Source organism: Charadrius vociferus, unplaced genomic scaffold (assembly GCF_000708025.1).
Source record: "Charadrius vociferus isolate BGI_N301 unplaced genomic scaffold, ASM70802v2 scaffold477, whole genome shotgun sequence".
Classification (NCBI taxonomy): Eukaryota; Metazoa; Chordata; class Aves; order Charadriiformes; family Charadriidae; genus Charadrius; species Charadrius vociferus.
Genome location: NW_009649449.1, coordinates 4,478,647 through 4,503,213, shown reverse-complemented (window position 1 = coordinate 4,503,213; position 24,567 = coordinate 4,478,647). Strand labels below are relative to the sequence as shown.

Sequence of the window (24,567 nt, the reverse complement as noted above, 5' to 3'; positions counted from 1 at the left end):
CGGGGGAGAGGACGATGCAGCGGCTGCCCTAGGCCCGACTGGGGGGCAGCGCTGCGGGACCCCCCTCCGACCGACCCTCGTACCTGGGGGCGGCGAGCAGGCTGCAGCGTGTGCTCCTCAGACGGGCTTTGAAGAAGAAAGAGGGCAGGGGGAGCTGCTGTTCCCCCCTGCCCTGGCGAGGCCGGGTGGCTGCAGAGATGAGTGGGCTTGGCGTGGGCTGGGGGCCTGTAGCGGTTCCTCACTGCACTTACTTCCTCAGTGGCCCCCAGAAACAGCCCGCGTCCCGTGCATAAGCCCGAGAACATAACATTCCTGGGTGTGCAACAGCCTGCGCCAAGGGACAGACAGAGTAATGCGCATCAAAGTGACACCTGAGCACCACAGCTGTGAATTGTGCTGGTGTGGGTGGCCTTGCAGGGACACAGCTGAGCTGGGCCTGTTAAAAATAGTTTCACCTGTGGAAGGATTAGCATTCATTCTGTGGAGATCTGCAAAACCAAAAATGCCAGTTCCCACATTTTGCTTCTGTTTTGCAGTTACTAGGTCAGTGGAACTATTTAGTAGGGAAGCCAGAAGGGCAGTGTTCTTCAGCCACAGTACCACGGTGCAAGCCTCCATTAGTCCTCTGGTTAACACTGCTCTGGGTGGTGTAGACTTACTCTGTAGCAGGAAGAATATATGCACCATAATATACAATCTTGTCATATCATAAGTCTACTTAACTCCTTCAGAAACTGCTCGCTTCATGTCTGTTAAAATAACAGCTGTGGGTCAGAGTGGAATTAGAGTTGTGGGATTAGTTATAAAGCCTAGTTGCTTGTCTCAGCTGGTGTTTTGAATGGATTTAAGTCTTTAAAAACTGGGAGAGGAGGGGGGAATGTATAAAGCATAGCTTTACATACCATTTATCTGGCGATAAATTAATTGCTGGAGCGGCTATATTGTTATCAGTGTTGTACAAACAGTATGACATCCCAACACAAGCTTCATGATTCTTCTACTTAGAGGTTTGGAAGGAAGCTTTTCCTCATAGCACAGAGCTGCTGAGTTTAGTTTAAAAAAAAAAAAAAAAAAAAAAAAAAAAAAAAAAAAAAAAAAAAAAAAAAAAAAAAAAAAACCAAACACGAAAACCTCACCTTTAAGCAATGGGCTAGCAGAACAGAGTTTGAATTTTGTTTACAAGAAACTTTAAAGCATTGGCTAGTACACTGAAATAAGATCGGAGGTCAGGAAAGCTTTATTGCTTTTATTATATAAGCATCTGTCAGTGATCGCTCTAAGTTGACCGCACTTTAATTTTGCTGGAGAAAGCCACCTACTTTTCTCCTACAAGTTGCAAAAATTTTCCTATTTATTTGAGCACGATGGAAGAGATGAGAGTACTCTTATGAAGGCAAAGCTACAAGCACTAGCTGGTTATTTTTCACTTGACCGTGCTGCATTTCTTGATCGCACTTGTTTATAAGGCAGAGTGTAGAGCCACTGCATTTAGCCATTATGTTATGATCTAACATTGCCAGGTTTTTATTTACTGTTGGGGCTTTAATTTTAACCCAGTAGTTGGTAATAATTACTTCCTGTCTTGTACACAGGATATTCATGGTAAACTTACTGAAAAGGGTTACATGCCAGATCTTTAGCAAGAGGCAAGTAATGCGTGCAGGCTTCAATTCAACTACACGTTAGGCACCGCCTGACTGCCTTGTGCTCCTGTTCTGAGAGCGCAGATGCAAACTTAGAACTGACTTTTGTACAGATAAGGGTGGTTACAGTCTGCAGCACAGGGTACTTTTTATGCCGAGTTAAAATTAAAGGTTTTTCTCCAACAGCCAAAGCAGCTTAGAGGTTTATGAAGCAAACCTGATACCTTAATCAGATCCCAATACTCAGGAGTAGTTGAAGAGGCATCTTTCTTTCTGAGGGGGGAAAAAATTAAAAGCTTGTTTTAACAAAAATAAGCAGGCTTTGACAACCCCCTACTTTCAGGCTCAAATATCTACTTGATTAAGATACCAGAGGTATCAGAAGCACCAGCAGGTACTGTTTTGTCCTAAGGAAAATCAGTTTGTAAAGTTATTCAGTGTAATTTCATAAATTCACTTTTGCAGGTCAGATGCAAAGGCAGCACGGATAGGGCAAGCAGTTAAGTTCTATTTCAAGATGAGTGGGAAGCTTTACTGTCTCGATGTAAGCAGACTCAAGGCTTGAAGAGAAGAGGGTGATGGGGCTGGTCTCCTCAGGCTTGCACATTGGTAATAGCACTAACTGGTATGCTTGAGGATCATCACTTTAAGTGTTCTTTACCCCAGAGCCAAGAATAATCTTGCAAAGTAGTTGTTATTCAGTACATAGAGTTATCTTCTAACCAGCTATGAATTTTTAGCTTGTTCTTGGAAGCAGGTTAAGAATATTTACTTAGGCATTCCCGATGAAACACTTTAACTGTGCATGTGGCATGCATTGCTCAGTTGTGGAAAACCTACTTATAAGATCTTCTTATAAGCAGCAGATTTGGGGGTTTCTATAAAATGTTTTCAAATAAGATAAGTAACAGTGATATATGTGCTAGCCTAGCTAGTTAAGAACTTGCGCTTATTTCTGCTCATCTTCAGTCACCCCCACATCAGTTGGGCATAAGCTTTTTCACTGTAAGTAGTGCATTTGGAGTTAACCACACCAAATCAGTTTCCAGACAAGGATTCTTTGGCTCACTGCATTATGCGTTTAGCTTAATTATGTCTGGCTTTAGCTGAGGAGATCTTAAAAACCAAGAACTCTCAGGTAAAGCATACATGAACTTAAGTTATATTGTTTGCTCTAAGGTGAGGTATTAATCACAACTTTTCATCTTTTTATTAACAGGTGGTTCATTAACCAAGCTTGCTTATTATTCAACTGTGCAGCACAAAGTGGCAAGAGTGAGATCCTTTGATCATTCTGGAAAGGTGAGAATTGTATCAATAATCAGTTGCATGCAATTGACTGATAAGAGTGAAGTACTGGACTGGCTTCTCATAGTAGAGCAGAAATTTCATCTGAAATCCATCTAGTGACTTGTTCTCTATATAACTTCATCTAGAACTTTCTTATAGTTTAAGTATGACATTTTGTAACATCTATTGCTCTGAAGTTGTCACAACTGAAATGTTTATTTTAAACACATATTTAGTATGAACTGACACAGCCATCTCTAAGCATTTGTTCTGCAGCTCAGATGAGCGTGTGGCTCCTGCTAATAACCCTTTGCTATACTCCAGGGGAAATTAGCTGTTAGGATGTGTTTGGCAATTACTTTTGCTTTGCAAGTTTAATATAGCTCTAGACCTAAATTCACATTATAATATGCTCTACATGTTTTCTTTACTGAAAGACTGATTGCAAGGCTTCAGAGTTGCACAGCCCATGCACAGGCAAACTCAGTTACATTCCTTGCTTTCTTGGAAGTGCTTGAGTGGTAAAGTAGTATTTGAAATAGTTATTTTCTAGACACAAAAGTACAGTACTCTTGTAAAAAACCCATACTCCCATGTAAAGATAACTTTTCTCATACAGAGATTTTTCATACATGTCTAGTGCATGGGAGAATTGATTATATTCTCAGCTTAAGGAGTGTTGAGGTCTGAAACTATATTCTTTGAAGGTAGCTTGGGAAGTTATGTTTTTAATAGCATTAACACGGTTTCAAGGCAAAGGAAACACAGGTATTGATGTTCAGTAGTTTAGTATATAACCTTGTTTCTCAACAAATGATTTTGAATAATCTGTAAGAAATCCTTTTTATCTTTTAAAGGACATAGAAAATGAACCTTTGTATGAAATATCAGTTCAGGAGGAGATTACAGCTCGACTTCACTTCATTAAATTTGAAAACACTTATATTGAAACCTGCCTAGATTTTATCAAAGACCATCTTGTCAATACAGAGACAAAAGTCATCAAAGCTACAGGTGGTGGTGCCTATAAATTCAAAGATCTTATTGAGAAGAAACTGGGATTGAAGTAAGTGGAACTGTTTAAACTTGGTTATAGGAGTGTATTTCTTCATTGAATGGATTTTAGTAGGCTAACTTTCCACTTTGCCCATCTGCCCTCAAAAGCTATCTACACCACAAGAGTGAAGCAGTAGAATGCGTGCATGCATCTTGGTCAGAGCAAGCTGAATTGACATGTTAGTAAACATAAGCTGCAAAAAGATAACTGTATCGTTAACTGACAGAGCAGAGGAACAGAAATAGAGCCAACAAACACGAGCACAGGGTTCAGGAGAAGGACAGCAAAAAGAGGAAAGCAGGGTATTATCACAGCTTTTTTCTGTAAAGGATCTAACTTGCACCTATGCCATTTTTAAGTTAAATTAATCTCATGATTATGGTAACGGCTTTTACTTTTCCCCTCACAACTGGCAGCATTTCAGTGATGGTATCCTAGCTGAGATCCAAATACACAAAGCCTACAGTGGTATGTAAAAGTAATATTTGAAATAAAGTAGTAAGTAAATTCATTACTAACAAGATTTTTAAATGATGCTCTGATCAGTTACTGGAATGAGGTGTGTTTAAGTACATCCATCTTTCTACTGAAAGTCTAAGGATGAAATCCACAAGATAACTTTATTATTAAAAGCCAAAACATTGTTGGCAAACACTTTTTTCCTGGATGTAGCTAATATCTATAGTTGCCTAAGTTCTCAAGTTGGAGTTCCAAAAACTTCTAATGTTTTTTCTGTGAATGGTAAGAAGTGGGTAATTAATATGAATAGTAAGTTACTGCATAGCTCCTACCTAAGCTTTACACAGAAGCATAGGCTTGCAGGAGACTAAAGGGCCATCTCATGAGTTTACAGCATCATAAATTTACCAATCAAACATCTTTATCAAACACCATATGCTAAAAGCTGCTGTAAGCGTAGATAAAAATATAATTAATTTGCACCCATGTAAAACATTACCTGATGTTACTGGAGAGACCATCAAGACACCCCTCATACTGTAATTATGTGTAGTACATTCTCACATTACCAAAGTACTAGCTTCATCTTTTATACTACATTTCAAATTACTTTCTTCTTCTGATAGGTAGGATTCTATTAGCTTTTTTTTCAAACCAGTCTACATCAGTACCTTATTGGCTGTTACTAAGGATCAATTTAACAAGACAAAGAGGCAATTCCATTCCTTTTCTCATGTGGTGCACCTGTTTTTTGTTTCGTTGTTTTATATATGGTCATGACTGAGTTAATTGGTATGCGAAAAGCAGCACCTTCTCCATCTTGACAAACATGAAGTAGTCTGTATTAATTTAGATGTATATTTGTGCTTTGTTTATATGTTTTTAACAAGGCTTATGATATTTCATCTAAGAAATGTAGCATATTTCATGTAAGAAATTTACCATAAATCAGTAATAATACATAAGATATAGAAGTTTACAGAAGTCAGTAAGTGTTAGCTGACTTCACTACATCATTCATTTTAACTAAATTATACATCATGTTCCCAGACTCCATACTCAGGATATGTCCTGTTGTGAATCCTGTTACTCTTGTGGGAAGTCTTCTTTTTTCTGTGTCTGGTAATCCTTGCAGTCACTTTAATCTGTCATAAGCAAGTTCTGAAATGTTGGGGGGGGCTTTTTTTCTTTATTGAGAAGGAAAGGGAAGAAAATTATTCCTTGTTAGGAAATTGTTTTGCTAGATTAATTTCCAGATAAGTTTTCTGACCTACTTTATTGCACAGGTGCACATATACTTGTGGTGGCACCAGGGCACTAAAGAGGCAGTGTAAACAAGCAAACAGGGGAGCAGGTTTATTTTTAATGACAGCACGATTTAGGTAAGATGAAAGTTACTGTGTAACTACAGTCTAACTTTGGACTGTGTGTTCTGGCATGGCAGATGAACATCAGAACATAGGCAGATGTAGGTTTCATGTTTTCAGAGATCTAGACTTTTGCCATGTGGTGTGGGTTACTATCTCCTGTTTGTGAAGTTTTTAAAAACTACTGCTCTAAAAGCGTACTTGCTTATCAATAGGTCTGTGAAATTTATGTAAGGGTTTTTTTTCTCCCCCTTCCCCTCAGAGTAGATAAAGAAGATGTAATGACCTGCCTAATTAAAGGATGCAACTTCGTACTAAGGAACATACCCCATGAAGTATTTGCGTACCAGAAAGATTCCGATACAGAATTCCGTTTTCAGACGAACCACCCAAATATTTTCCCTTATTTACTGGTGAATATTGGCTCTGGGGTTTCTATAGTGAAGGTGAGTGGTTGCTAAACTGTTTTATTATAGAATTTGATAAAAGTGATCTGAAACACCTTACTGTTTTAGATTTGTAATTGTTTCTTCTTGGGTAATACAAAGTCAAGCAAGAAAATAATGATTTTTTTTTTTTTTTATTTCTAAGAGAGTTATGAATACTTTTCTGTTCGCTACCATAGTTTCTTTTTAATCACATTTAACTCAGTGTTTAGAGAAGTTGTTATATTACCTGATGAGGACAGAGGCTGTCAGAGTGATTTTCAGTGTTTGTTTGTTTTGGTACGCTGTTGAGGGAACCAAATTTAGTGTCTATATTTAGGATTATTGGCCAAGAATTAAACACAAAGATTTCAGAAACTGCTTGTGGTGTAAGTATGTGGAACATGTACCTCTTAAGAACTTCCCACCTGATATTGATGGTATTTATGCAATTACATAGTTCCACCTACACTGATTCCACTGTTAAAAAGAACCCACACACTCTCGTATCTAACTGTGTGTTTATAGTTATTATAGGACTTTCTAGACAAATCTGCCTTCTTTTATTGACAGGTAGAAACAGAAGACAAATTTGAATGGATTGGAGGGAGCTCAATTGGAGGTGGAACCTTCTGGGGCCTTGGAGCACTGCTCACAAAAACAAAGGTATCGAAGTATCAGTTTTAAGCACCATGGAATTAAATGAGATGTTAAGAGGAGGCTTGAAATGTTGGAATGCCAAACTCTTTGACTAGGGAGAAATAATTGTTTTAAGTAATGTTTGTATGGGAAACCAGATTCCAATGTTAGTATACTAGAAAATGAAAAAAATTATCTGTCGCTTGTAGGGGGTGTACCTTTTATTCAAAGAATTGCTACACTCGTGCAGAAAGAGAACAGGCAGTTCTGCAATGCGCAGGACAATTTTAATACTTTCCATTAGGTGCATGTGGTCCTAGACTGTTAGATAACAAGGCCGAGTCCTTGACTTATGTTCATATTTTCAACGCTTCTGATGCATAAAAGGAAGCTTTAAATGCAAAAAGATACTATTATAATATAGGGACAAAAATGATAAGATGCTCATGGGTGGCAAAATAGTAGTCCTACTTGGGACTCAAGGAGTTTGTCAACAAGGACAAATAATATCTATAATGCAGAGAATAGCCTCCTCAAAGTGCCCTGTTAATTTTCTGAACTATTTTTCAACATGAAATGCCTGCCTAATTCCTGCAGTATTATCTGCAGAAGAAAAGCAGAGAGCATCCAGTTACTGCAAAGTGTCTGGGAGTAGAGAGGAGGAATTCTAACTCTTTGTTACACATTACGGTTTCAGGGGTTCATCACTTAAATCCCAGGTTGGTAGTCTGCCAGAATAAGGTCTGATTTAGGACTGCTCTGCCTAACTCGGATCTTAAATCATGCTGTTTTTTTCCTGTCTCAAAGATCCATGTGACTTAAATAGGTGTCTCTAAATGTCAGTGGTGTAGAAAAAGGTAGAGTTACATGTGCACCACACAAGAAAATGTCAAAACGAAGACCCGTACTTGCAATATTTTGTTTAATGCTTTTTAAAAAAGAAATCTTAGAACATGACAATGTCTGTTCTTAATTCTCTCTGATTTTGTAGAAGAAATTAGGGTTAACAGACTTATAAATTAAGTATTGATATAATGCAGATTGTGTGCATGTTTAATTTCAGGGACGTTAATGCATTTCTGCAACAGTAAAGGTAGACTTCGTCTTTTGGGTTTTAAACATAATTTTTTTTTTATGCCTCAAAAAGGCATAATTGTGTTTGCTCTTAGTTACTGTGTTTCTGACTTCATTCCAAGATAAGAGATGCATGTGGCTTCTGACTATTTTGTATGTGCTGATCCATCTCTAGTTTTCAGGGGAAATTCAACAAATTATTTGCAGATAATTGCAGATAACTGAAGAGGACGGTTGCTTTTTCCATCATTAAAGGAGCTCCATTTAAGATCAATCTGTCTGATAAGATAACGGACTCTGGATAAGTCCTTGTAATTAGAAATAATATATCTTTTGCTGACAGGGTTGATTCTAAGACAAGGCAAACCCCCTGTTTTTGCTCAGTAAAGGTGCTGCAGAACTCTGGGTTTATGTGCAAGGTTCTCTGGCTGTCCAGGAAAGCTAAAGTAACTCTGCTTCTCATCCTCAGAAATTTGATGAATTGTTGCAACTCGCTTCAAAGGGACAGCACACAAATGTGGACATGCTGGTGAAAGATGTGTATGGAGGCGCCTACCAGACGCTGGGGCTAAGTGGAAATCTGATAGCTAGCAGCTTCGGGAAATCTGCTACAGCAGATAAAGGTATTGGTGTATAAAAGATCTGCCCAGGATGTCCTATACAGTTAATACTTTATATTGCCTGTCAGCGTGGATTTGCTGCTTGTGCCAGCTTCCTGCAAACGCTTAGGTGGATGGAAAAATATTTGCCAGCTTCATCAGCATAGCCATACCTTGCCTTATCCATTTCCTTATGTTATGCGTGCTGGGCTGAGAGGGGAGAGGGAGCACTGCTTGAGGCGCTCCAGTTTGTTGTTGTTGTTGTTTAAAACTGATGAGAAGAAATGCAACCATCTCCCCTGGCCATTGGGAATCTGTTGTTTATAATGATCTAACAAGTAAAGCTGGAAAATTGCCGCCAGTCCTTTTCATGTTCTTGCCTACATGTGTTGTGCCTGCACAATATTTTATTGATTAAAAATACTACATAGTGCTGCCTTACAAGCAGGCATTCACATTTTCGGTTTGGGATTGCATGTGGGAAATATATGTGGCTTTCTCAGTCCAGAAAAGGACCTGTGGCAGTGATTTACTATAATTTGCAATTTTAGTTGCAGTATTGTAATAAAATGCTTGCAGCGCATCTCAAGGCAAGATGGATGGATGAACCATCATCCGTGGTTCCTAGAGAGAAGAAATGGGGTTCTTGCTATTTGCTGTTCGCCTTTCAAGCAGGTTTCTTTCCAGCAATATTTCACAGAGGCTTAAGTGTTTTTTTTCATGATATCTTCAGTCTAATGTGCTCTCCTGGTTGTTTGAAGTACTTCTTTTGTAAAAGATTTTTGGCCGGGGGGGAAACACCTTCCTTCTACACAGATAAAGAGACTGGTCAAACTCTTTCTTTTTTTTTTTTTTTTTTCTTTTCCTCCAGCTGTAGGCTATCTGTTAGAAAAGTACAGTGAATTTGAGCATTCTTCAGCTGTGTTTAGTTTGGTTTACTATTTCTTTCCTTTAAGAATTTTCCAAAGAAGATATGGCAAAAAGTTTACTACATATGATCAGCAATGACATTGGTCAACTCGCCTGCCTCTATGCCAAACTCCATAACTTAGATAAAATCTATTTTGGAGGATTCTTTATTCGGGGTCACCCTGTTACCATGCGCACAATAACCTACAGTATCAACTTCTTCTCCAAGGTAATGAAAACAGAGGTTTTCCTAATAGCAAAGTCACGTGTTTAGTTATCTTTCTAGGTTGTTGGGAGACTTTAATAAATTAATTTGCACATGAAGTAAGCTTAGAGGGCTGCTCTTTAGGTAGGTAAGGCAGGGCTATAAAGGTCTGTTGTGGGAGGGGTAAAATAAGTGTGAGTTGCGTGGGAGTTCTGTCTGGCCTCTCTTTTTTTCTCCCTCTCTCTCTTTATTATTTTTTTGATTGACAGTCTGTCTTGTAGCTGCCACGTAATGAGTTTTCACCGTTTTCTTAGATAGCTACCATTGTTATTCAATTCCTCTTGCTGACTTGCATCTATTTCTTTTCACCCCCTAGGCTGTGCAATTTCTACTGAGATAGTTAGCAGTTAGTATCAGTGGGGTTTTTTGTTGTTTGTTTGTTTAAAAAATATCAACAAACAAAAATCCAAAAAACAACCAAGCTGTAGTTCTTTGCAGGTTTTGAAGCTGTGGACAATACTGAAGATTTTTCACTAGAAAAACGGTCAAGTCCAAAAGCTTACTTAATGGTTGTTGCAGGTAGATTAGTTTCTGCACTTTTGCATTTTTATAGATGACACGTTTGTTTTTTTTCTCGTCTCAGTGCTTCAAGCAAGAGACTTCTCTATGCTACTTTTTTCTGCCTTTATTTCACCATTGCAGCCCCTTTCTGTAAAACTTTTGCCTTGTTTCAAGAAAACTGTTGCAAAACTACAGCTTTAGATTCTTGTAAGAATAGCTCTATCAGTGACTCAAATCCAAATCTGTGCATTGTAGCTGATTGTTTACTGCAGCTTAGCTCAGTGTTAACTGTTTTATAGTTGCTGCTGCAGATGTAGCTGATCTACCTTTAAAGAAGGCAGTGTCTCACCCAGCCTTGCCTGGGAAAGCTAAGGCACCCCGCTGCTAGGATAGAGCGTGTTCTTATTCTCCCTCGCATTTGTGTATTATATTAACAATTAAACTAATTTCTTGCTTGCCTATGGATAATATACAGTGTTTGTATGATGTTGAATGTTAAATAGCAGTTTAATGAAATAAAGATAATGAGCAATGTCTTGAATGCATTGGATGCCCAGTGGCACACACTTATGTTGATGTCCTAGAAATCAAGACGATCTTATAGTTCCAGCCTGTTCAAGCAAGAGGAGTTGAATATTCATGGAATGATGCAGTGGTCTTCTCTAGTGAAGACACTGCCTTCCCTCTGCTTCTGTGGTTGCGCAGGCTTAGAGTACCCACCACTTCTGCATGTTTTTTTTCCCCAGCTGTTTAATAATTGTGGAATAATGTATGTAAGCAGTTCTTCCTGAAGCTGTTCTTCAGAAACACCATTAAAGTTACTGAATGTGTTAGAATGTAGCACAAGTTAATATTGCCATCTTCTAGTTGTTTCTAGTAAATTTAAGTGTAAAACTAGTGACAAAGAAGTACATATTAGCCATCAGGGACCATCCAATTGCAATGTTTCATATTGTGGCAGGGAGAGGTTCAGGCATTGTTCCTGAGACATGAAGGCTACCTGGGAGCCATTGGGGCATTTTTAAAAGGAGCTGAACAAGACAGTAAGTACAGCACTGCTATGTTCTGTATATGCTGTGTTCTGAAATGTCAGTGTAATGTCCAAGTTTCTCTTAAGAGGCTGCATGTAAGTTGTTGCCTAAATAAATACATTCGGCACTAATAAACACAGATGCTGGGCTTTGGTTTTATATATTCTGGCAGGGACACCTTAATTTCTTACTGTTTTTCCTGCTCCTCCTTTGAGAAGCCAGCAGGGTTTGGCTCTTCTCTTTTTTGCATTTCTGCAAAGAGCAGTCATAACTCTAAATCAAATTGGGGAAATGTGGTTTCTGAGAACTTTCTCTTAAAGAGGCCAGCTTCTGAATTCAATTAATGTACTGAAGAAGACCAGCATCTCAAAACTGTGTTCGTTTGAGAGTGAAAAGCCTCACAGACATTTATGAAGGATGAGACACTTCTGTCCAGCATTCTTGGGGTCTAGGGTGCTTTGGTTGAATTCTGCCATTTTTATTTTTCTTTTTTTCTTGTTGGTGTACTAGCAAGCCATTCAGTATATTAGTTAGTTATAGTAGAACAGATGGTGAGGTTTTTAATGGTACTTAATTTTAGTAAATGTCAAATAAACCTCAGAATAACGGATGTGGAATTCTTTTCATACCCATCTTGTAGCTATGGGCAAGGAACCAGCTACTGAGGAATTAAGGATGTTGCTTGTGCAGCATGTACTGTATATCCGAACTGGATTAAACTTTTTCTCAAATAAAAAAAAAAAAATCTAGAAATAACTTTAATGTTTATGTGAAACCTATATTGTGCTTTGAGAGTTTTGTCATTATATTTTGTTAATAATGAGTCTAGATTTAGAAATAAGGAATTATCTCTATGATCAGAGATAGTGCTTTGAAGACATGCTGGTTATAGCCCTTAATGACAAGGAAAGGGGGTTAAAAAAAGAATTATTTTAGAACATTCATTGTCTTATGTCTTGTTCAGGCTGAAGCTCTTCAGAGCTAGGCAATTCACTGAGTGGTTAAAACATTTCTTTTGGGGGTTAGAGGGAAGAATTATGTTTATTTATAAAGACAAGGGAAAATGGCTTTTGTAGTGAAGCAGCTTCTCTGAAGGGATGCTAACTCTAGGCTCACTCACGGGAGTACTTTCAGTTTTATTTTCAGATTATGTGTCTCTGTCTTTCTCTTTTCTAGATCCAAATCAGTATAGCTGGGGAGAGAATTACGCTGGGAGTTCTGGTCTTATGAGCACATCACCTGACGTTTACCCTATGCAGAGAACAAGGAGTGGTACAGTATGTGGTTGACTTTTCTAGAACTAAGTGCTTTTTCTTAGTAATGATGATTTGAAAATTGATCATTATCCTTGAGCTCGTTACTTCTTGTAAGTCCTGTTACATTGTGGGCTTTAATCTTAGTACTTAGTCTGAGCATTTCGAGGCCGTGCAGTGTGCGCAAATGCAGTGCAATTAGATGGTTGTATGAAATAAAGATAAATGTGCACAGGCTTTTTTAGACACAAGAAGTAAGGCACGCTTTATTTACAGAGCTGTGTAACTATTCCTATTTCACATGCACTTAATCTCTCTCCATAGAAATTTGGTCCCAAGCATTGTTTTCACAAGGCGTAAGGAAAAGTTTTGGAGACTTGGTCAGGATTGTAAAAGGAAGTTGTAAAGCAGCATAGCAACATTCATTTACAAATAAGCCTGTGCTCAGCTCTTTGTGCCCCTGTCTGAACCTGACAGCCCAGCAGATTTGGCAGTGCTGGGGAGGGAGGGGAGGCAAATAATAAAATAAGAGGGCTTATAGTAAGTTTTCAACACGATAATCTCTGTCTATAGGCTCGGCGTGGATAAATAATCCACTCAGGGAAGTGGATTATTTATGATGGCATATACTCTGATATAGTTGTCTGCAGATTTGTTAGTCTTAACTGTGGATGGACTTCTGTAGTGCTTGTACTAGTTTAATTTGTTATGAATCAATTTTTGAGTAAGTTCTAATAAATCTCTTTAATTTTTTACCTAGTTTGACATGCTTGAAATGGATAGGTTGGAGAGACCACTTGTTAACCTGCCACTGCTGAAAGACCCATCAACCTATATTCCAGACACTGTTGACCTCACAGATGATGCCATGGCCAGAAAATACTGGCTGACGTGCTTTGAGGAGGCACTGGACGGGGTAAATGTCACAAAACAGTTATATGTATGAATGATGCAAATATTTAGCAAATAAATCTTCTGTGGGCCAACCTGTTTACCCTGCTGTGTCAAACCTATTGTGTGTAAGTACGGTTCCTCTTCCCCTGTTGACAGAGGCATCTGACTTTGTCCCAGTCTCCTAACTAAGTGCTTGATACCTTCAAAGGCAAAAGTATTATTCTCCTGTGGGGTTTTGGGTCTTTTTTTTAAGTTTTTTTTCAAAGCGTCTTCTCTCTTAAATGGCACTTCCCGCCTCTTTCTACAGAGCTGGCAAGCAGGATGGTTGTACAGTCAAAGGCCAAAAAGGCAAAGGCCAAAGATACTTGCATTGTTTTCGCTCTTCGGAGCAGTCCTACTGACGACAGCCACTTTTGCGTTCAAAGACCGTGATTTAATCAGACATGAGTTATTTTTTCTGCGCTGTGAGACTGATTCAGTCAGTGCATGCTAGTACTTAAAAGCTATGTATACTTACTAGGGAAATTGAAATCAGAAACTTCATGAGTGTGTGTGAGGAGGAAAAGGGCTGGGGAAAAACACAGGTTTTTTTCTTTACTACTTTTACTGTAGTAAAGAAAAAGAGAACACAAGGGGTTGATGTGGACTGTTAAATTTCTGCCTGTTTCTCCTCTTGTGTGCGTTTGTTATTTTTTTTCCCCTCCTATATGTAGTTAAAACTTGTGTTTGATTTCTGAAAGTACAGTCTTAAAAATAAACTTTAAAACTTTTGGGAGGAAAGGAGGTATTTAAATTATTCTTTGGCGGTTGGAGTAGAGGAAAGCTGGAAGTTACTGTGTGGGAGGGACTAGATAGCATGCAGGCACTGAACAGTATAGCAGATGGAGGGGGTTATTTTTCAGACTGAACTTCAGATCAGTTACATGGAGGAAGAATTCATTTGGTAACTTCAGTCTTGCCTCATTTCTCTACCAGGTGGCAAAGCGTGCAGCGGCCAGTCAACCAGACTCTGTTGATGCACTGGAGAGAGCTGAAAAGTTCCGACAGAAATACTGGAATAAGCTCCAGACGCTCAGGCAGCAGCCTTTGTAAGTGTCTTTATTTTGCCTTTTTCATCACTCGCTGCTGCTTTGAGCAGAGCAAATTAGAAGCTAACTAAAAGCTAATGAGGTTATGAAGCAGAGCAAACTGAAAGCTAAGTAGACTGAAGACTATAACAAGTTGATGTACCAAACGTCAGGTCCTCTGCACAGAACTTTTCAGATCTCATATATCGGAATTTAACAGAAAAATCGTATCTCAGCAGAAAAGTTATTGTGAAATATAGTTATGTGATTATGACAAATGGTAGCATATTAATTCAAGTTCATAGCTTTGCTCTGAATATTTTCCCTCTCCGTATTTAAATAAACTGTATAGTAGATTTACCACTTAGAGTCAGTGTTTAGTACATGTGGCATGTAAAGTCACTTAGGCACTCTGTAAAGTGCCTTAAGTGTAAGCACTTAAGTGTAAAGTGTAAAAAAAGTGTAAAGGCACTTAAGTGCTTATCTGACATGCCATGACTTATGGAGGAAACAGAGGAGAAAACTTTTTTCTGTTTGAAGTAGTTGATCTTTTTCCCCCCTCTTCTCCCTTTTTAAAGTGCATATGGTACCTTAACGGTTAGAAGTCTCTTGGATACAAGGGAACACTGTTTAAATGAGTTCAATTTTCCGGATCCCTATTCAAAGGTAAGTCGTTCTTGCTTCACAGAGTGGACAACATGTAAGTTCAAGACGCTTTTTCCATACTCTGAAACTTTGTATAAGTAATGGCGTATAGTCATGAGATTTAGCTACCTTGCAGCGTTTTTCACCAGTTGGTGGTTGTGACTGAGGAGAAACAGCAATGGGTAATGGGATATAAAGCCTTTGACCTCTGACGTGCTCATGGTGAGGATAACACTAACCAAAAATATCACCAGCTTCAGTTGTCTGATGCTTCCAAGAAGCGAATTGGTGGTGTCAGTCCCATTCCTGATGAGTGCATGGTGTTTGTCAGCGGATACTGCTGTAACTCGCTCCATCAGTGAGGTGTTTCCTTCAGTTTAGAACTGAGGAAACTGCATGGAGAAGCCTGCACTTCTGACCATGGAGTACCTCACAAGTCACCTGAGAAGTTCAATTTTGAGGACAGTTTATTTCCCTTTATACTGAGGCTACTGCTGCAGTCTGGCAGACTTCAGGAATTTGTCTTTTTTCCTCCTTATTCTCATAATTCTTTTCATGGTGTGGAAGCCATTTTCAAATTTAAAGCCGTGTGTAGCTATCTAAGTACTTTCCAATAAATATGTAAATTGCAGACAGTTGAAAAAGACATTTGGCATTGTTATCTTGTAGCTCTGTCAACAATCTCAACAGCTCCCTGCAAAAGTCACCAGTGCTATGAACTGACATTTCTGTATTCCTGTAACTACCTTCCAGTGTGTTTTCTTTTCTTTCCTCCCTGCCAAAGGAAAGAAAAGAAAGGAGGGTGGAGCGTGTCATAAACAAATTATCGCCCTCCCCCATCTCATCCTGTCCAAAAAAGGCCTGAAAAAAACCCCCAACCAACCACCCTTCACACATTCCCTTCCTTGCTGAGGCAGTCTGTCCTTAAACCAAACTGTGCTGCTTTCCTGCATGTTGTCTCTGGATTAATTTACTGGTATGCTGTAAAATGATTCTTGATTACTTCTGTAATTTTTAAGATACTCAGCAGAGCTGGGTTGGAGTGTATACAAATGCATAACCTCTAGCTCTTAAAAATGTCTGTTGCCGTTGTGCAGCTGTTTACTCTCTGTATTTTATTCTGTAACATTATATGGTTGGGAGAGAGGACATGTGAAGTCAGTATTTCTCACAAATAACTTTTCTGTAGGTCTGATCCTCCTCACTTGTCTATGTGGACATATAAATACTAACAGTGCCAGTGTCCGCTTAAAGACTTTTTTTCTGAGTGTTGATATATTTCTACAAAATACATAGAAGGTTCTCCCTAGCTGGACTGTCAGATGTTACAGTCACTCTAAGAGAGAGGTAAAAAAATACGTGAGGTGGCTTTTACTTGTGTTTGCTTTTTGGTAATTCAGACAAGATACTGCCAAGAAAAGTTCTTGATGTAAAGATGGTCCCCAGTATCACTTTTAAATTTCTAAGATAAGTAGCTACGTAACACTGATCTCACTGGAGACAGAAGCAGAGGAAAAAAAAATCCAAGAGCTTCTGAACATCTGGGATGATGAAACTCAATGCAAAAGTAAAAAATCATCTCCAGTGTTGTAGAAGTGCTAGTGGTAAGCCTTCTCACCGTAATTACTGGGCTTTGATGGATCATGTTACTACTAAATCTTTTTTTGTGCATCCACTCTCCTATTCCCCAATCTGCTCAAGATCTATTGTACTTCTGACTTACTAAGAAAAGTAATTCGTGGGCTACACGTCATATCCTAGCACTAATGAAGCTTTTACTTAGAATCCCAGGAAACTTTTTTCTTGTTGATACTAAGCATGCTGATAACAGTAACTTGTTGGTCCATTAGAGGCCATGAACGTAGAGGAGAATGCTTGAACGTGGTCTTGGGACTGAGACAACCAATAATGGGTAAGAAATTTTTGTCTATAAATCCGATGTTTCATGTCTTTCTTACAGGTAAAGCAGAAAGAAAATGGCATAGCCTTAAAATGTTTTCAAAGCGTAATCGAATCTTTGGATTCATTAGGCTGGGAGGAGAGGCAGTTTGCTCTGGTGAAAGGACTTCTTGCGGGGAATGTCTTTGACTGGGGAGCAAAAGCAGTCTCAGAGTAGGTGTTAAATATTTTAAAAGCACCCTTTTAAGATACAGAATATCCAGTTGTTCTTTAAAAACAAAAGTAAAGTGCACCAATCTAACTTTAATTGTAGATTGTATTTCACCTTAATCGAATGTTGGTTGTTTATTTACAAGCATTGTTGTGGTGCGGGAAAGTTTACATTTCCACCCTTGAAATCTGGCAGACGTGTCACTGTGAATGTTTGAATTAAGTGATAGAGCATTTAATAGTCCAGTCTGGCTGCTTTGCTCGTAGCGTTGTTATTAGCACTGCTTTTGGGTATGTGTTGTACCATGTTCCTACAATAGAAAATACGCTATTTTCCCGCAACCTCCAGTTGTCCTGATATCACAGTGTATACCCAGTGGGCTGTAAGTTAGGTTGAGCGGCCTCTTGATGGCTAAATACTAATTCTCTTTGATTAACATACATTTCTATTACCATTTGGAGAGATTTTTTCCTTATATCCTGTCAGCAGCCATGAATTCATTTAAGGATATTAATGCCAGCAGTTTCAAAACGTTTTTGATTTTTCAGTTCTAGAACTTTACTCTTGTGGGGCTGATAACATAAGAATTTTATTTTTGTGGGGCTGATAACATAAGAATTTTATTTTTGTGGGGCTGACAACCTAGACCCGAGAGCATGGGAGAGGGATACTGTTTTACAGCTGCCATTCAGCACTTCCTTTCCCTTTCTGCATCTTTGAGGAGTTTTCCCTCTGATTAAATCACAAAAAGTCCATTAAAAACAAGGTGATTCAAGGCTACAGAGGCATTCTTAGTCTTGTGTTGCTTCTGATGTTGCCCACACCCTGAAACTTGAACTGACACCAGTTAGAGCAGTTGGTCTCCTTGCCACTCATGCTCAGTGGAGCTCTCGTTCCCTTTAAGGAAGGAACTAAGAGATACAGACTGAGTTAAATGTCACTATTACTAAATTTAAGAAACTTGTGGAGACTTGACTGGGAAACGTTGCCCGCATGGTGTAGTATTTTCACTGACAGCTTTGAATCTATCCACCTCATTATGGAAATCCTCATTGCCACCAAAGTGCTTGGGGCTCCTTTACTCTACATATAGCCAATAGCAGTAGCTTTTAAAACCTGTATCTGGTTATTTTAATTCCTTTTTCTCCCACGCAGGTACAACTTTAAAAAAAACTTTTGTAGACCAATCTTCAAATTAGACTTTGTAAAGCACTGTTCTACCATGCAGATATTTTAGATCATGACTACATTTTATGGTGATCTGCAGACCAAAAGATGTCTTTTTTGCCTGTAGTTTAGTGCCTGCAAACATTTGTATATTGCTGAAGCTTTTTTCTTTTAGCTCTAAATTAATGTAAATTTGAGCCTTTTGTTTTTAACATAAGCACAAAGTATCTGTTTCTCAGTCATTGGACATATCCACACTCCCCATTATAACCAATGCAGTAAAATTGCTGACCACCTGCTAAAGAAATGTTTGAATTATATGTATGTGAGATGAAGTTGGTTAACTGTGTACCCTTTATTTCTCTTCTGATACAGCGTTCTGGAATCTGAGCCACAATTTGGATTTGAAGAAGCCAAGTCAAAACTACAAGGTATAGGGAGATCTGTGGTGGTGGTTGGAGCTGGATAGTGTGTTAATATGAGTGGAGCAGAGTGTGAATGGGTTTATTGTGGCAGTTCTGCTGCCCAGATGACAGGAGATCATTAGTACATGCTAGGGTTATCTGAAATACAGGCTACAACGTTTTGATGGAATGTTCCTGTTTGTGTTCCAAAGAAATTGAAATCTGAAAACCTCTTTCCTTGAACAGAGGTCTTACCTGCAGAGATACTCAGAATATCTTGCCCATGCTACTTTTCATACCTATTCTAGTCCTGTTAAGGAAATAGTGTCCTGGGAGGTACAACACCAGCCGTCCTAGGATGAGTCGTTATGATAGCCAACTTCATTGCTTTATTATGAAAATTCCATTTTGAGACTACTGTAATTGGGCTATTCCCATAGTTAAGCGCTCAGGAACTCTTTGAATCTACACATTTAACATGCAAAACCTGAGCTCAAATGCTTTAATGCTTAAGCATTTGTAAAGAGACACCTCCTGCTTTTCATAATGTACAGAATTACTGTTTGCCTAAAAGAAATGTTAACATGATTTTGTCTGTGACACAGAACGGCCCTGGTTAGAAGATTCCTACAGTCAGTGGCTAGAGCGACTGAAGGTACAACTCCGCGATTGTTACTAACCATTGAGTAATTAAATACATTGATCATAAAACCACCTTATTAATCTTGGGTTTTTAACAGATTTAACAGAACTCTGTTCAGACAACTCAAAGTAAATTCTGGTAACACGGTACCGGTAATTCAGCAGCCTTACCATAAAGAAAGGAATAAAAGGAATTAGTCTGACACTTCATTACAGCTTCGTAGCTGAATTCCTTCAGAAACTGCAGCACGTAGAACCCAGCTGCTTTCAGAGCTGTTCCAAGGAACCATGTTGTGTCCCGTCTTTATCAGGGCACTTATTTCTCTACAACCAGACCCATAACTTTGAAAACTTGGGTCCAAATGTAAGCTTTGGCTTGCTCCTCCCTCTGAGTAGCCAACCTGAAAACGACTTAATTGAGGAGCTTGCTGAAAGTAATTAACTTATCAAGTAGCAAAGCTTTTTTTTCCCCATGTGATCTCTATTACTATTTAATTAAGGTTAATTGGAAAGCTTTTGTTTCTCTGTGTAACTCTCTGTGTTGGAAATGATAGCCAAACAGTTTGGAATGAGTAGACTATTGCAAATCATTACATATTACATCTTAAAACAGTATCAGCTAATCTTGTATAACAGTGATAATTAAGGAACTTCAAGCATGGGCTTGACAAATTTTTATTAGGAATTAAGCATTGTTCACTATAAAAATTCTTCTGCTGGTATGAACTGGAGTGAACTGAGTTTCATAACATCAGATTTAGAACAAATTGAAAGGTTAATGGAGAATAGGAAATATCTTTTCATTTTAGGATGTCACTGCCCCCAGCAGTCCATCCTGCCCTTTCCTGGCAGAAGGGAATCCTGTTCACCCTACAGCATGCTAGCTTAAAACAGCCACAAAGGTAGGTTTACCCTGGGAACCACCGCGTTCACGTAGGCGGCTGCCCACGCTGCTGCTTGTGTGCTGGAGAATGGTGTTCTCCAGCTGCGGGGCGTAACAACGTGCCAGCCGTAAGCTGCCCCCACACAGTAGGGTTATGGGCCCCACTGCCACTGGGCGAAGCCTCTGAAGGCCGTTCCTGTTCAGAGCCGCTGGAGTTGGGCACGTCTGTAATTGGCAGATGGAGGTTTTATTAATGGAGTTTGAAAGACCTCTCTCAAACAAAGTAAAGTAACTAAAGGCTGTTTCAAATAACTGCAAAGACAATGTTAGGGAAACCGATTTCTCCCAAGACGGAGGGTAGGCGCTGTCTCGTGAATTATGCCGCTACTCGATCAGCGGAATTGCCAAGCACTTAAGGGTATAAAATGTGGGGTCTTAAAGTGAGCGAGTAGTTCTAAATAACACAAACTGTTCACTGAAATGAACTGTGAACTCAGTCCTGAATACGTTGGTTTTCTCTTACAGGAGGGTCCCCCTCATAAATGTGCCTTAATTTTCGCAGATAACAGTGGAATAGACATAATTTTAGGCGTCTTTCCTTTTGTCCGAGAGCTCCTTTCTAGAGGGACAGAGGTAAGTGGTTTTCATTGTGAATTCACTGTGTAATGGAGCGTTGGTCATTGGTGAGAGGTTTGTTAACTACCTGCCAGCAGTACACTTAACCAGACTGGCTCCTAACGTCTGAATTGGGAATAATCCAAATCCCTGGAACTCCACAGTCTAGCTGTAAGTAGACTGTGAAAGGCAGCAAAGCAAAACGGGCCTCTGTCAGCCCTGAATCTGCTCAACAGGGTCTGTACTGTCAGAAGACCCGAAATAGCCGGGTAACTGCGGGAGGATGAGCGTTTGCCTCCAGCCTTTCTCTTTGCATTTCCGCCTTTGTGAAATAAGTCAGGCAGTGGTGGTTTTAAGCAAACAAGCAGTGCTGACACCATACGTTGATGGGTGAACTCTCGACATCTCTGCCTCAGGTTATATTGGCTTGTAACTCTGGCCCTGCCCTAAATGATGTCACCTACAGTGAATCCCTGATTGTGACCGAACGGATAGCAGCAATGGATCCCGTTATTCAGTAAGCATATAACCAGTCTTCTTCATCTGTCATGCAGTACAGAGAAGGCAAAAGCAAGTGCCTTGTTACATACTTGGTTCATATTTAACCGTGTTTATTAGTGTCTGGAATTTGCAACCTGGAAGTAAGAGCAGGCAGATCATTTACTTTCATTAAGGTGAAAAATCTAGAAATCGGATCTTTCTTGAAATACATAATACATAATTATATTTCTTGTCTGTGTCTTCCCTGGTAAGCACTCAAGCTTCTCAAACATAAATCTTCTATGTTAAAAAGCGTAGAGGAAAATGCAGCTATTCCAGATACAGCGTATGCCCGGCAGAGGGCACACAGCTGACTAAATAATCCTCTTGCTCAAGGAAACATGTTTCAGTGAAGTCCTAGCAGGACAAGAAGCCTTTGCAAAGAATACTTAGATATTCGTTGTCATCTGGCTTATTACCAGCATTGCGTGTCCCTGTTGAGGTAGCTGTTTAACTTTTTTGTCTTTTTGTTTATTTTAATTAAAGATCTGCACTGAAGGAGGAGAGGCTGCTGTTGGTTCAGACAGGTTCGAGTTCCCCGTGTCTAGATCTAAGGTATATTGGCAAAGTACCACTTTGTTGTTCGTCTCCATCGGCTGCAGGATGTTCAGAGGCTCAGCTCTGGAGTGTCACAGCCACCTTTCCTGATACGAATCACTTTCGCACAACCGTTAAGAGTCGCTTAGTCTGGATTTATAGACTTGCAGTGTTGATCAAGCCTTACTAGTTGCTGGATGTCTTATTTATCACATTTGTGTTCAGCAGCAACACACGTACAGTTTCATGAGCAGCTTAGTTATGGATCATGTAAAATCCTGCATGTGACCAAGAAACCCACTTGACTATAAGAAGCATTTCATGTTGTTAACCTATTTATTTTTAATTAATTTCTCTGTTGGAGACAGACCTTACCTGTGTCTTTCAGGAAATCCCAATTCTGCGTGCATTTAATGAAGCTTTTTAGCCTATGTTCCAATTGCATTTCCTTTGATTTAAAGTGTTCCTGTTTATTGGCATCAGTAATTCCAGTCAAAAGTCCCCATCCCACCACGTTAGGTAAACGATAAAGCCCTTAGAACAGCCTCTCTTTCATTTGCAGCACGTATAAGGATGACCGTTTCTAAACCAGACCTCTCATTTCAGCCGCCTGGATAAAGGTTTGGCTGTGCTGGTCCGAGAGCGGAAGACAGACTTGGTTATCATTGAAGGCATGGGCCGCGCCATCCACACCAACTACTACGCGGCTTTGAAGTGCGAGAGCCTCAAGCTTGCCGTTATCAAGAACTCCTGGCTGGCTGATCGTCTCGGAGGGAAAATTTTCAGTGTCATTTTTAAGTATGAAGTGCCATGTAAATGATGGGGAGCTGGTCAGCTGGGTGAACAGGAGCAGCAGAATGGACTTGCACTAGTTTTACTTTAACTGTAAAGAATGTATTTTTATTACAACAGGGAAAAGAGTTCACAGGAAATTCCGTATTTATATTGTGCTTTTGTGACTTAAAAAGCAACAATATGATTCACTCTATAGTATACACACTCAAATATATATATGTATATCACTCATTGTTTATTTTGGTAAGTGTTTATTTTAATGCTGCAGTATTTGTGATGAAAAGACTTTATTTTTTTGTTCTGTGAGACATTCATATAGAAATATATTTAAATGTCAATGAAACCTTTTTTTATACATCTCTGCCTACTCTGCCAGCAATGACATGGCACATACCAAATAGTTTTTAAAGTGCTAAGTGAATCTGACATCGCGTTTTCCATGTCAGCTTTTAAACTTACCTAAAGTGTTTCATGCTCTTTGCAGTTAATTTGATTGAAGGACTGATCCACCTTCTAACCTAACAACTATTGCTTAAGCTGTATCTAAAATAGAACTGTCGTGATCTGAGAGCACGTAGCAGATAACCAGCAGATAAACAGCACTAGTTTACCAACAGCTGGATGAACTCGTAACTCCTCTTGCTTTCACTGCTTGTTCTTGTTAACAGTTGAGCGGGAGGGGAATTCTGCAACTGTACTAAATTACTTAGCAGTAGGTGGAAGCAGAGTCTCACCAAGTTACACTTCAAGCGAATGTAGTGCTTTATTCAGGAACACCCAGCTATTTTTCCATCGCAGGCATGTTAGTTTCTGTTGCCTTCAGTGATTAACGCTGGGACTGCTAAGAATTAGTGTCTTTGTTCATGCAGTGCAGTTAAAGCCATTTCCAAGTATCCGAATTTGTTTTGGTTTTTTTTTTTTTTCTCTCCATCAGATGTGCAGTACATAAATGGAGTAATTTAACCATGAATTTGCAAACCACCATGTGCATGCATCAGTCAATGCCAGCTCTGGAATGAAAAACAGCTTAATTAGAAAACTATTTAATATGCAGCTGAGATAACTGTTCCCCGTGAATTTCAAAGATTCTTCTTTGAGAGCAGGAGAAGAACACAAAATACCCATTACTCACTGGCTCACCCTCGCCTGGTGAACTTGCGTGTAGTTGTAATTGACTGATTACCAAACTTCATGCTCGAGTACTGTTGGGTTTCAACTATTAATCTTCTGCCTAAATACTTCTTGATGAGGTTAACCAGGACAAAACATCCTCTATAGCTAAATGGTGAAACTTATCCTGTGATGGAAAACTGGCAAAGGACAAGTCCATGTCCTGCGTTTCTTAAGTCTAGTAGTTCCTTAATTGCGTGGTCTCCCTTTTTCAGGTTGTACGCCACTGCAGAGAATGCAGTTAAGTCAAGTCCTGCATTTTGGGGGTTTATGCAACAGTACTGTAATTTCTGATTCAGAAATGACCTTCACAGTAACCAGCACCTTCTGCTTACAAGAGGGGAAGAGTACAGTCTATTTATAACTAAACTGTTTCAGAAGCAGTTGTTCTTGATTAGAACAGTCAGAGGAGAGCTTTAATTTCCAAGATTGTACCTCATACTGTAATTAGTAAGAAGATGCTTCATGTTAACCTATCCCAAGTCACTTACTTCTGCAGGCATTCATGTACTTACATAGTAAACTTCTAAACTAAATATGGATCCACCCCTTAGCCATCTCAGCTTGGTTTTACCAGGTTGCCAAC

General features: G+C 39.2%; 1 protein-coding gene across 1 annotated transcript; it reads left to right on the top strand.

Moving 5' to 3' along the window:
* Positions 1-2,221: 2,221 nt before the first annotated feature.
* PANK4 (pantothenate kinase 4) lies at positions 2,222-23,520 on the top strand. The gene is made up of 19 exons (XM_009889678.1): positions 2,222-2,252; positions 2,863-2,945; positions 3,791-3,999; positions 6,079-6,262; positions 6,815-6,907; positions 8,424-8,577; positions 9,510-9,691; positions 11,190-11,271; positions 12,436-12,536; positions 13,273-13,428; positions 14,382-14,494; positions 15,052-15,139; positions 17,079-17,230; positions 18,771-18,826; positions 19,405-19,454; positions 20,853-20,957; positions 21,356-21,456; positions 21,966-22,034; positions 22,623-23,520. The coding sequence occupies exons 1-19, from the start codon at positions 2,222-2,224 to the stop codon at positions 22,834-22,836; spliced, it is 2,223 nt and encodes a 740-aa protein (XP_009887980.1). The 3' UTR covers positions 22,837-23,520.
* The last annotated feature ends 1,047 nt before the right edge of the window (positions 23,521-24,567 follow it).